The sequence below is a fragment of the Sinohyriopsis cumingii genome, unplaced genomic scaffold, assembly GCF_028554795.1.
Source record: "Sinohyriopsis cumingii isolate HCF-2022 unplaced genomic scaffold, ASM2855479v2 utg002558l, whole genome shotgun sequence".
NCBI classification, from domain to species: Eukaryota; Metazoa; Mollusca; class Bivalvia; order Unionida; family Unionidae; genus Sinohyriopsis; species Sinohyriopsis cumingii.
In genome coordinates, this window is record NW_028316244.1 from 40,179 (window position 1) to 54,353 (window position 14,175).

The 14,175-nt window shown below is 34.6% G+C and overlaps 1 protein-coding gene across 1 annotated transcript in view; it reads left to right on the plus strand.

Moving 5' to 3' along the window:
• Window positions 1-449: 449 nt before the first annotated feature.
• Window positions 450-14,175, plus strand: part of LOC149770170 (uncharacterized) — a 58,868-nt gene continuing 45,142 nt past the window's right edge. Inside the window, exons 1-3 of the mRNA XM_089949292.1 lie at window positions 450-785; window positions 3,858-4,019; window positions 12,249-12,367. Coding sequence (XP_089805418.1) covers window positions 3,874-4,019; window positions 12,249-12,367 — 265 coding nt within the window. The 5' untranslated portion in view covers window positions 450-785; window positions 3,858-3,873. The remainder of the gene's footprint in view (window positions 786-3,857; window positions 4,020-12,248; window positions 12,368-14,175) is intronic.

A 14,175-nucleotide genomic window follows, 5' to 3' on the forward strand; every position in this document is an offset into this window, starting at 1 on the left:
ATTAATTTGATTGGTCCATTTTTTGACTCATTCAAAACGATCATTTTGAGTGACAAAGTGAAATTTTATTAATAGTTTCGTTATTGTCGAACTGAAACGTATACCTCGGAAATTTACAGTTTTATGTAACCTAAAATATCGGAGAAACATGTATTTTTTTCTGTCACATGACTGTATCCGCTACGAAGATTTTCGCATAAGATTGTAATATTATTGATGACTATAACCAGCCATAAATACGCATTTACTGTTCATCGTGGAATATCCATGATAATGTATATATAATATATCTCGTGCTATGAACCTAATGCATAAACAATTTTAAGCATATCATGAAGTAGAGTTGCAGATTATATTCGAGACTTTTACTTTTAAGAACTTAATTGTTATTACGAAACCAAACCAAGCTAGATTACCACGCATGCTAGCTTCGTGTGTTCTTCAGCCGCCAGAATCTAAATTGGGTCGATTATCACATTCAAATGCTGTAAATAATGTTAAGAGGTCTTTCGTGTTTAAATAACAGGTGTCATTATTTATAACTGTACTTAATCGACACATTAATTGGAGCCATTCACGAGATTCGTTTCTTGCTAAATGAGAACGAATAAGGTTATACGATGTTTTAACTGCAAACTCGTGCGACCCGTCTTTGTGTCTCATCACAAAGTTTGTGAACAGAACGTTTGCTGACGAGAGGTGCGGGGAAATGAATGACATCTAGTTCAGAGTAATTCTTTCATTTTGTGGCATTGCTTCAAAAGGACGAAAGTTTGCTTGTTTAGGTAAAAGTTCCTTACCTCTGTTCCTTCTTTTTTGCTCAAACAACAGTTGTCTCCCCTGTGAATCCAATGAACTGCGTATTTGCTCCTTCAAACTCAAAACGAGTGTCCGCGTCGAAATGGTGTGATAATGTTATCACATTTTCGTATTATAAGATCAGTAGTAATACTTAAATTCTTTTCTCACGAAACTAACAGTTCTTATCGAAAATGGTGAATATGCAAGAGTTGACCATTGAAGCTCGTAATGTTGTAGTCCTACAATGTAAGACAGAACATGTTTTTGTTTTAGTGCTATGTCTTACTATCCAAATAACGGCCTTGTATAGCGTGTTCCGATGTCGGTTGACTTCGGAATGAGTAGTCAAAGTTTCAGGAACATCTCACACTTGGTAGCTTATATCAACACTCTTGCACTAATTTATGTGTAATTAATATACTTACTGTGCTGTATATATCCTGGCGGAATGAAAATATGATACAAGCAAATGGATGCATTTTTCATCTTCCGTTGACATACATTTGAATTTGGTGCAGTGCAACTGGTCGAGGTATGCCAGAGTATAAGTAGGTTCATGTGGGGGATATTTTTTTTGAACAAAATGAAACATTGCTTACAGTTCCAATAGGCATAATATATATTTATTTGTTTCATTAAAGAATAATATTTCAACTGAACCCAATTTCTGCATTCCCAGCTTTCATCGCTTTCCAGCCAACTGAAATGTAGGCCATCGAAACCTGAAAACAGGTCCATTTCTTTTGTGAGAATTTGAATTTATTAGAGAAAAGACGTCGGGGTAAATAAAGTCTGACTAAAGCATTATAATTTTACTTTGTAGAAAAGCGTCGTTATTGGTTGCCTGTTGTGTGTGATATTCCTAAAAATTTGACTTTCGTAACAGTTAGTTGACATAAAAAAAATACTACACAGTGCCGTTAATTAGGCAGTAAGACCCATCACCCCCCCCCCCCCGAAAAAAAATATTGGGTGATCATCATTTAAAAGTTTATTTTTGTATCAGACGGATGTCATATAAATAGTAAGTGAGGTATACATATACTATAAATATGTTCAATAGCTTGTGTTCCTATAGTCAGTATTTCATAATGTAGTTTTCTGCAGAAATTATTTGGCCGAATGGTCGCTCTCGAGTAATTACTAAATGTATTTTGACTGACCTTTGCAGATGGTAGCATTAAATCATTCAGAACACGAACATTTTTAGTATTAACCCCTATGATATCAGAGCACTTGTTTATCCATCACCTGTTAACCTTTTTAAATTGCTGGCACGTTAGAAGGCAGCACCAAGCTTATAAAAATTTGCAACTTATTTTGCATTTAATAATTTAGAAAAGTAATGCTAATGTACCGACACCTTTAGAAGTAAGTTATTTAACAGTTCCAGTTGTGATTAAAATTTCTTGTTCTTTTTTCCCAGAAAATGAATTAAGTTTGATTTTTACATTAATAAAAACAACTCAAAAGAGTACCATTGCCTCCATTTTTTTGGTGCAAGTCAGGAATCCCATTCGTCAATCCTTCTCATGGTCAATATTGCTAGTATAAATTGTTACCACTTATTTGTCATACATATCACAGCAGATGTGTTTGATCAGTTTTCATTCTTATCATTAAGAAATTGCTAACTCTGATACCCACTTGCTAATAAAGTCCTTATATTTATTTTGTATGTGCACCTGATTCCAGTTCTTTATGTGAACTGTACAAATCATTCTAATGTTTTGTACATGCCACGTGATGTTAATATGTGATTCATGTGCATGTGGTCGTTCATAATACAGCTATGCTTATTTTTTCTTTACTGATGCTGTTTAAACATACCGACATATTGAATGTAGCTGAGAATATTTTCTGAGGAAAATTTTATTTCTATAATTGTGGACTTGGAAGTAAATTTCTGATAGATCTGAATGTAATACCATAAATGTAATGCGTATAGACATTTTTGTTTTAGTTGTATAATTTTTATATTTAGACAAATGCATACATTAGCTGATAAAAGTTTTGGTCAAGAATATATATATTATTTTAAACCTGGAAAAGAACGGACTAAGATAAGTGATTATTTTTCCCGTAGTTTTGTGTAATAACTCAAATTGAAAGCACTAGGGATATACCTGTTTAAGACAGTTAGACTCGGACAGGTGGATGCCCTTAATTGACACCAATTATGTAATGCAACTTTTCCGATATATTTTAATTTCACAGCAGTTTTGCTATAGAAACTTCTGTGCATCACTTTACCTCTTACTGCTAAGCACCTGTTTACAGCTCAGAATACATGTCTTTTGCTATCAGCAGAAGAACATCCAAGTTGACAATATCCCAGTGCTGCTGGCGGGAAAAGTCTGGGCATTGATATAGGCATCTTTACATTTTTCCAGTTTATTATTTAGTGTGTTTTGTTTCATTCTAAAGTATAAATTGATAAACGGCAGTAATCTTTCTTTTCACTCAAGTGTTGGGCTTTACAATCAGCAATAACTTATTACGATACCTGCAGAAGTTATTCTTATGTTTAATCTTCAAAAATCAATACAGTTTGGATTGGCAATTCTACCTGCAAGGATTGAGGCAACCATTTGTATTTCTTTTGGTGGGGGTGGGGTGGAATTTCTGATGCAGCCTGTTGGTGAATGGCCATTTAGGATATATCTAATACAGTAGCACATATTGTGATGTAATGTAAACTTCCAAAATGCCTATTTTATTATTGAGGAATTTCCCAAAAGGTGACACTTTAAACTGACCATGTAAATGGCAATTTGTTTACTTAAGACATTTAGACAAGCCTGCATGGAGATATGTCAAGGGTGTCCAAATGCACTTACATTGAAATGTGGTAGTTATTTTAAAAAATGTACTTGCATTGAAATGGAGGAGGAGCATCCAAATGTGCTTGTATGTTGGAAAGGGTTAATTTCATATGTCACATATTGTGCTGTTATGTGACAATTGTTTTTCATGGAGTTTAATGGCAGATATATACATGAAAGATTATATCCTGTTGAGGCTATATGAGTAACGGGTTCTGTATTTCTTTCCAGATTTTAAAATTTCATAATGGTGATAGCAGAAGCTGATAGTGATGCAGTCAAGAAAAGACCACGATTGTCACTAAAGGCATATCGACAGCCAGAAAAGTCTCCTGCTGTTGGTACAAGTAAAACATCTGTGGCACATGCTGTCAAAAGTCCTGTTAAGCAAAGGTAATTGGATTGTCTGAATTTCCTGTTGATTGTTATTTTTCACCATTGTGAGAGGTGAGTACTTCTTGCCAGATGTGCCACCTTTTTTATCACCAGCATTTATGCTAATACTGTTACTTCTGATTCCAGTACTTATAGTTTTGCAACAGCTGTTACTATTACCTCTACTACTGCCACTGCATCTGTACCACCATTGTCACCATTACTACTAGTACACTTCATACTTCACAGTGACATATCAAGATCCAAAGTTACAGACCGTGTCAAAAGTGAGTTACTTAGTGACCTATGAAGATTAAGAAAGGATGGAAATCAACAATGAGAAGGAATATGGGGGTTAGGTTGTTGAATACTCATTAATAATTGTATTGTCAAGAAATAATTGTTTTTCTAATGAAGTTCTTTGCAGGGAAAACTTTTCTATATAAGTTAGGGATGCCAGGTAGCCCCTTCTTCTGTTGGTGGCTCCGGAATTTCTAATTTTTAAATATTTCAATTAAACATCAGTAAATCTACATATTTTTTAGTGGAATATAGTTTAAATAGTGAAGAATATTTTTGTTTGTTCACTTGGTATGCTTTATAAATATGTTGCAAATATTCCTGTTCTTTAAAACTCAGAAAGCCACGTAGCTTCTATTTCCTTGGTATGGTATAGCTAGTAATGTGTTAAATATGCTGTTAAAACAAATAGAAACTAAAAACAACACAGTAGTTTAATTTGATGCGTGGAAACAAACTGATGGTGCCATCTGATCATAGGGCACCTTTATTCCAGTAGCACCTATAAGTATCAAATATAATTTTAATAATGTAGCACAAATTTTTATCATGTTACATGCTAAATTTGCTTTATATTAACATACTAGTCCTACATGTAAGACATAGCACATGTTGATTTTGTTTAGGTGCTAAGGCTTACTATCCAAATAATGGCCTTGTATAGTGTGTTCCGGTGTCATTGACATCGGAACGAGTAGTCAAAGTTTCAGGAATATCTCACACATCTGGCAGCATATATCGACACTCTTCCACTAATTTATGTAAATTAATATACTTACTGTGCTGTCTTTATCCTGGTGGAATGAAAATATGATCCTAGCAAATAGACGCCTTTTCACGTTCTGTTGACATATATTTGAGTTTGTTGCAATGTGATGGTAGTCGAGGTATGCCGAAGTATGTTTAAGTAGGTTCATGTGGCGGATATGTTTCTTGAATGAAACGAAACGTTGCTTTACAGTTCCAGTGGGAATATTATAGTTTTATTCGTTTCGTTAAAGAATAATATTTCCACTTAACACGATTTCTGCATTCCTGGCTTTCATTGCTTTCCATTCAACTGATGTTGTTATAGGGTTTAACGCCATTTTTCAGCACAAGATAGGCTATACATGGCGGCCAGTATTAATGGTGGAGGAAGAACCCGGGAAAATCCCGGAAAGAACCACCGACCCACGAGAAGCTACCGGCAAGCTTTCTCACATATCCACATTGGCCGAGCCCGAGACTCGAACCCACGCAGATAGAGGTGAGATGGCAGTGATCCGTGACGGAGAGCGCTTTAGACCACTCGGCCACTCGGGGCACCTCCATTCAACTGAAATGTAGGCCATTGAAACTTGAAAACAGGTCCATTTCTTTTGTGAGAATTTTTTTTATTTATTAGAGAAAAGACATCAGGGTAAGTAAAGTCTGACTAAAAACATTATTACATTACTTTGTAGAAAAGCGCCGTTATTTTAGTTGCCTGTTGTGTGAGATATTCCTGAAAATTTGACTTTCGTTACGATTTTACTCGACATAAAAACACACTACACAGCGCTGTTAGTTAGGCAGTAAGACCCTGACGCCCACAGCATAAATATCAGGATTAGGTCTTACATGTAGAACTAATTAACATACATGACAACCATTATGCTTTTTTTCACTAAATTATACCTTACGCATAACTGTATTTGAATTACATGTTTTTGGTATATCCCCCTCCCCCAAAAATTAATAATTTGTTTTCTCATTTCATTAATAACTCATTAATCCCACAGACTGTATTCTAGAACAGGCGGCTTCTATGTAACTACAACATTAGAGTACGCTTGTCCGAAGACTTGCATGCACTTTCCTAACAGTATTATGTTCTATTTATAGCAGTTGCCCTATTTCCAAGAAACATGCTGTTTTCTACTTTCAACTTTTGACCTCGTTTTCTATTTATAGCAGCTGTATGGCTTAGTTAGGAGAAAATAAACTGGTTTTCTAACTTGTTTTTGCACGCAGATTCTTTGTTCTAATTCATATCTGGTACAGAACCAGTCTTGGTATTTGGTGCTAAGAGTCAAGTCAGATTTATTCTAGTCGATGCATGTGTTAGAGCAAAAATATTTTTAAAATAATTTCACAGATGGATGAATACATGAGTTACTCAATACATTGTTCCATTCTAGGGCAGCTTCACGCCCCTTGCAGGCTATGTGGAAAGGATTTTAATATTGGTCATGGTGGTAAAACAAAGAAACCTTGAATTAGGTAGTTTTACTAACTCCAGTACTAATGAAGTTTCTTTTTTACAGCAGAACTAAACTGTGGACACAAATTTTTATTAATGCATAGGCATTATCTACAGAGTTCTTAATAGAACATGGACTACCCCTAGTGGTAGAAGACTACATTGGTCCTTTGTTCATATGGATGTTTCCTGATTCCAAAATTGCAGAAAATATGCATGTGCAAGAACAAAATCATCTAATAATGTTAGGTTTTTTAGGAGAAGATACTTTACTTAAAATTGCAGAAGCCATGAAAATTGGGCCTTTTATTATTGCAACAGACAGGAGTAGTGATTATGACAAAACGTTGTACCTAGTCTGTGTAAGAGACTTTGACAACAAAAAGGGCAAAGTCAGAGTGCTATTTTTTCATTACCAGAATTAACAGTAGAGAAAATGGTTTTTTTTTTTTTGCTTGATAATGCTCAAAATAAATATAAGTTGGCAGTACTATATGGGGGTTTTCAGCTGATACTGCATCAGTGATGACTGGAATTCATAATGGAGTTGCGTTCTATATTTTGAAAAATGTCTTCATCATTGTACATATCAGGTTGTGTCTGTCATATGATGCACCATGCTGCAGGAAAGGCGGCTGATAAATTAGAAGAACTCCTGAAGTATCAAGTTTGCACTTTACCTGACAATGTTCTTCATGCAGACAGTTGATTTTTTTCCATCTCATTTGCCAGCTAAAAGACCCAATAACTGTAAGATATCAATTTCCTCTTCTTTGTCAGGTTAGGAAAAGAATAATGTTCTATACCATTTAAATGTTGACTGAGAGATTGTTCAGTATTGTTAGCAAAACTAAAACTGATTTCAGATCCAGGCTCTGTAACCCAGCACTTAGTGCTCTGTTGGTGTGAAAAACATTCATAGTCGCAGCTGGTACAAAGTTTTTTGAAATGCATTATGAGAGTCTGTTACTTTTTAAATTCAAAGTGTTATAAACGAAAACTTGAAGCACTAATTGATGTTAAAAGTCCTGAGGGATAAATAAATAATTTTGTACATATGCTCATTGAATTTTTATCATGTCATATGTGGATTACTCTTTTCTGCTTGGATTACTCTTTTGTCCACTTGGATTACGCTATTTCCTTGTCAAGGGTTGGCACTTATGTATTAAGGACTTGTGATAAAAAGACTATTTTATTACAAAGATTAAAACAACAAGAACACAACAACAGCAGCAGTTATGGTGCTACTTATATTTAAAAATGCAGCTTCTCAAAAACTGAGAAAAAAAATTGTAATTAATTTTGGTTTATATTAATTTTTAATCTGCTATGAAGGGACATGAAAATAAATTGCAGCAAAAGTTTTGAGAGATAATATTTAGGAGGTAGAGGAAGCATACACATAAAAAAATTCCCCAGAATGCCTAATTTTTTTTGGGGCAATGATAATCTTCCAATTCTAGAGATGGGGGCTCTAAAATTGTATTGTTGGAATCATCCCTGCCAGTTGATTTCAACACAGATCAAGTGTACCAGTGAAAAACGTTGTGAATGTGTCCCTGCTTTTTGCATGTGACTGGATACATTCCAGTGTTCCAATACATTCAGAATGAAAGAATATTCTTTATTTTTTTTTAAAAAGACATTTATTTGGAGAAACAACAGGGTAAAAACTACTTTATTTAAAGAAAATTGTTATATTAGTAAAATAATGATGCTGATTTCATCGCATGTTTTAGAAAATTTTCTGCTCATCCTTGAAATAACGTCAAGTTCACATAAACTTTGGAACTAACTACTCCATAATGAAATCTGTACATGAAACAGGTTTTCATATACCTAGTATGCCTTTCAGTTGGCTCTTTTGCGTTTCTTGATTACTTTTTTAAATGAGAATGATAAACTACTAGTTAATATTGGACACTTTAGTTATGTTGCATGTACCAATAGTGTTTGAATAGCTGATTGAAATGCATTGACTTAACTCGTATCCATGATCAATTAACTCATACTCGGGTAGGATTTGCATCTTTTTCTGTTCTCTTTACTTGATTTGATACAAAATCTAATTAAGGTGATAATACATACATATCAACTTTAAATTCATTGTAATAATGCAGAAAATGCTTGCGCAAGTAGGATATCAAAACACTGCTTTATTGGGTTTTCACGGAAATGCTTTTGCAGCCATCACTGGCAAATGATTAACATTTTTCACTTTTTAATACAAGAGGACATATTGCAATCGACTTATAGCCAATTGTCATTGATGATGTTCGATTCACCAATCAGTAAGTGTACATTGGACACACCTCCATGTATTGTTGATGTCCACCATATTCCCCTGACAAGGTGACTGTCATGATAATTGGTAATTGCAAATATGTAAATATTTTACATTGGTTCATCAATTTTTGATTGATAATGGTGAAAAGGACTCATTAAGGGGTTTGAAATTCTAACAGTCGATATTCAGATTGAATGGATGCGTTATATTGTTCCTTGACTGAAACCAAACGAAACTTGAATGGATACAGACTTAAGGTTGCCTGCATGAACAAGGACACTGTTGAAGAAGTTACCATGGTTTTTTGTTTGCAAGGAAAGTATGTAGAAAAGCAGGTCTTTAATATGAAGAAGATAAAAAGAAAATAGAAAGTTTAAAAGAAATTTAAAAATGCACGTCTAGAACATGGGTCTAGAAACCCAAACTTAAGGGTTTTTTTTTTTTTTCTTTAAGAAGCACTTGATTTCAGATTGCATTTTATTTCATTGTTTGAAAGTGTACTCTTTTACTGTTGGTTTGTGCTATAATAATACTTTGTCTTGATCCTTTTAACATTTGAGCCATTTTACTGAAGGGGGTGGGTTGAAATGTGAATAATGAAAACCACGCATGACAGTTATTGCTCTTAAAATAAGTAACAGAAAAGAATGAAGACAACAAACTTTGTACAATTTAACAAAGAATTTATTTCCCTAGAAGACAAAGTAAAAAATGAGAAAACAGAATTGTGAATTAAATCCAAATTATAATCCAAGAATTAAAACACAAGTGCTATCAATAAAGATTTCTACGTGAATCAGTTCAAATCCTGATGAAATTCAGGATGGAAGGCAATGATATCTGTAATAAATTATGAAGGGCAGATGTGTCAACAGTCTCTTGTTGTATCACAGAAAATATTATTCCAGTTTTGAATTCATTATAAATTCCAATGAATGTCTTTGTCCAAGAATTATCAGAGCACTTTTGTATTTCCAGGGAAAATAATCACTTGAATTCAGTAATATGAAGAAAAATAAAATTCAGCCCAAACTGATTACAACATAATACAACTTAACGTGTCAAGTGTTTTAAGCCCAACTGAAATCTTTTATTGAAATATCAGTTATACGACTAAGACGCAAAACAGATTCCTGTATGAGGGGCAAAAGTTCATATATCTGAAGAAGAAGAAAAGAAATTTGTTACCAGTTGGCACATGATAAAATATCACGTAGTCCAGGTATGAACCTGGCTCAGCTTAATGATTCTTACTCTGAGAAAGTTAAAAATAATTTAAAAATAAGTTGTTGATCAAAACTGTTTAATGAAATACAATATATAATGCAGTTATAGTTGCAAAAATTCATGATGTTGATTCAGATTTGTCTGGACACTAATTGCCATGTTCATTTATACAATAAGTGATATATCAAGGATTCATTTACCAGTACTGCAATATTTCATTAGACAAAACTAATTTAAGTTGTTGTGATTTCTTAAAGTGTTGCCACCAGTAATGTTTTAACTCATTGAAATTTTGCTATATTTTTATTTATGGTGTACAGTGATGTTTTTATAAAGAAAATTTAAGTTTTTATTGAAATCCCTTTAAAATTATGAAAATTGATAATGTTGATTTATATTTTCCCAAAATTTTAATTGTGATTTTATTCATGTTCAACAAAAAGGCTTCATTTTTATTGCATTTTCTGCGAGAAAAAAGGGAATCGTTGCTTGTCTCTACTTTGTAATAGTCTGTGAGTTATCTTGGTGTGCAGTGTTAAGGGAGCAGTGTACCTTGGTTGCTACAACCACCGGTCACAACAACAACTATTTCTTTTACTTGAACGTCATTGAATGGAGTCAAGTTTTTCTTCATGTATCTCCATTTGTATAGTTCAGACTTGTAAACCAAGGGTAGTGGGTTTGATATCCACTCAGGTCATCCTGGGTCAGTTGCCTTGGTGTGTAATTGGGAAAGGCACTTCACTCCATTCCTTCTGCATATTATGGCCAATAATTTGCTGAAAGTACTGTTAAAACCAACCTATCAATTTAGATAACACGTTTTTGCTCTACCTTTCTTAAACCAGAGATAATTTAGTGTCTATACTTTTATTAGCACAAGTTACTGCTATTTCTTGAAGGATTGCCATGAAATTGTACACACACTCATTCCAGGGTCTATTTTCTAAAGGAAAATGCGGTTGCTTGGAAATCTAACATGGCTGCGACAGTGGCAATCTTGAATGTTATGTTACCACTGTTCCTCTTGAATGGTTTGACATATTGACATAGGGTTTTTTCTAGAAGACTTTATATGTTATATAGTTTGTCCTTAGTGAAAAGCATGCTGATCTGAAGTCCAGTATGCTGTATGGTCACTATGGCAGCCATCTTGAAATCCTATTACTACTTCTGATGAATGGAAAATCACATTAACATGGGATTTTCACTAAACAGTTTCTTGTGTAGCCTAGTTGGTTCTGAATGAAAACAGTGCCAAGTTGATGTCAGATTTGACAGTCAGTTGATGTCAGCAGTCTTGACAATATTTTTGCTATTCCTGCTGAATGGAAAGTTGTATCAGCAGTGGGTTGTCACAAGGAGACTTCTGATTACTAGGTCCTTAATTGGAAAGGAGCTTCTTGGATATCAAATATGGCCACCATGGAAACTATTTTGAAAATCTTGTTATTGCTATTTCTCAGAAGAAAGTCATATAGACATATTGTTTATTTTACTCGTTATGACATTTAATTGGTTCTGACATCCAGTATGGCTGCCATGATCATTATCTTGAAAAACTTGTAATTGTTACTTCTCTTGAATGGATGGTCATATTTACATGGGGTTTCACCAGAAAGATTTTCAATCAGGTCTAATTCATCATAAATGAAAATGGTGCCAATCTTTTGTGGAATATGGCTGTCATAGCAGCTGATTTGAAAATATTGTTATTGCTAAGAAATATCAGACATGGTTTGAACACTGTGGTTGAAAGGAGGAAAGGGTCTTATCTTGAATTCCTGGAAATTGTTTTTGACCAATAGAGCATCAGTCCAGTTGAGGGACTCTCATTTATTTGCATATTTGGGCAACTCCATTTGTAGTTTGTAAAACTTGCTGGCCTAATGTGCCATTATGTTTCTGAAATAGTAAACATGTTGTAAAAAAAGCACCCCAGAAGAATGTTTATAACAGTCACACATCACAGGCTTTGTCCTGCTTCTTAGTTATATAGTCACATATATTCTTGTTTAGAGTCACGATCAGATTGTCTTGATTTAGATTTCATATCATTGGTGTGACTTAGAAATTCTTGTTGGCTGCAAACTTGTTATAGAATGCTATTTTGCACATGAGATTGAATTATTGAAAACTGAGACTTGGAGATTTGTAAAATGCATTTATAGTAACAATTTCCTGTTGCCTTTTTTAATTGAATTAGGGTGGATCAGAAAGAAGACCAGGTTGTCCCCAGCAGTAAGACAAAGGAGGATAATGAGGAGGGAAGGAAAAAGGAGGAAAGAGCTAAGGTGCCACCTGTTTCTTCCCTGGAAAACTTGGGTAAATCATTGATGTTTCTGTTGTGTTGAAATAAGCTGTCAAGGGCCAAATGAGGTTATGGTCTGGCATCTCTCAGCAATTGCAATTTTGTACTTTTTCCAAAATCATAGGAGAAATTGTGACCAGATTTAGCATCCTGCAATGAAGGACTTTCAGATTTTCACAGATGATGCCATTCTTTCATCAAAGATGATAACCATTATTAAAAATACACATTTTAATGACTTCCCAAAAACTTAATTTGATGAAATTTGGTATGGAGGGCATTCAATGTTGTCAGACACATGCCTGGGGCAAGTGACTTTTAAAAAAAGCACAAACCCTGACTCAGATTCACTAGCTTTGAGTCCAATACATTGTGTCCAATAGGGCACAATGGTTTTACTGTTACTTTGAAATAAGGCCAAAAAAATGTTTCCAGTTGTCTGACTGTTCCTATTTTTCTTTGCCAACCCCAGCACTTACCCCATCCCCATAAAATCCCCCCCCCCCCCCATTTCTGAAATTGCTTTAAATTGTTTTGTGCATATGAGCTAGTTTAGCCCAGTACTTGAAGTGCATAGTATATGTACCAATCATTATAATACAAACATCACAATAGGAAACAAATTTTTTTTGGCTTATGTTGAAATTGTTGTACTTTAGAAATGACAATAAATAAACAGAAATCATGATAAATTGACTCACAAAATATTTCACATGAATCATTGTTTTCCTGCAGGTCCTTATGTCAACCACTGTTCAAGTGCTGTGGTGCTTATCCCAGTTTTTAGACACATGCCAAGGGCAAGTCCCATTAAATGAGAAAAAAAATGTTATTTGTCCTGACATAAAATCTGCTTGCCAAGAAGACCATAATTTTACTATTATTTCTTCCAGGTAAATTAGATAACACTTTCATTGGACATGCCTGATGGCAACTCATTTATAATATGAAAGAGGTCCCATCCTGATTTTGAGGGGCAAAGTCATATGTAATGGTTGCATATTATAATAGCCCAGTGAGATCAATTTTGCTGCTTCATTGAATAACCCAGGGTGTTGCAGAAATGCCTGCCCTGTTGGAAATGACTGTTTGAGTTTGATAATCAGATTGATGCAGACATTAGGGTGGCATACATTATTGAGCTTGGTTATAACTTCTATACTCAGGTGAACAAAATCTTGAGATGGGTACTGGTCAAATTTTTCCCCAATTCATGAGAAAACCGAGATGATTGAAAAGGGACAGTAGAGAATAGAACTTGTATATGTTTTGGAGATCGCATTGGTAGATAATTTGGGAAAGACTTAGGTGTTTATATTTAGACTGAATATGGAACTTGAAATGGGTAAACTTGTTGGATTAAACAAACCAAACTTTTCTGAAGCTGGGTGAATAGGGACATGAAAGTAGGCATCTGTGAGATTGATCCTGTTGGCGTATTTGTCTTTATCTTGAACCTCATCAGAAAAATGAATTCATTGAGGTGATTGAGTTCTGATTGACACACTCATTATCAAAATGGTGAGCTGCTGTTAATAACCTGAGCAATTTAGGCTGTTGACTCCAAGGCATGTTTGTTGACCGAGTCCCCCCCCCCCCCCCCCCCACAATGACTTCCCTCTGGTACATAGCCATACTTTTGATGTCAAACTTACTAAGTATCCCTTTTAGGTCAATTGCTTCCACTGTTTTCAGCTGATGTACAATGCACAATGGTTAGTTGGTGTAACATACTAAGGGAGGCAACACATGAAATCCAATAGATGTTGCTAGGACAAAGAACCAGTATAGCTGTTCAATCTGCCAAGGTGTAGATAGGGTT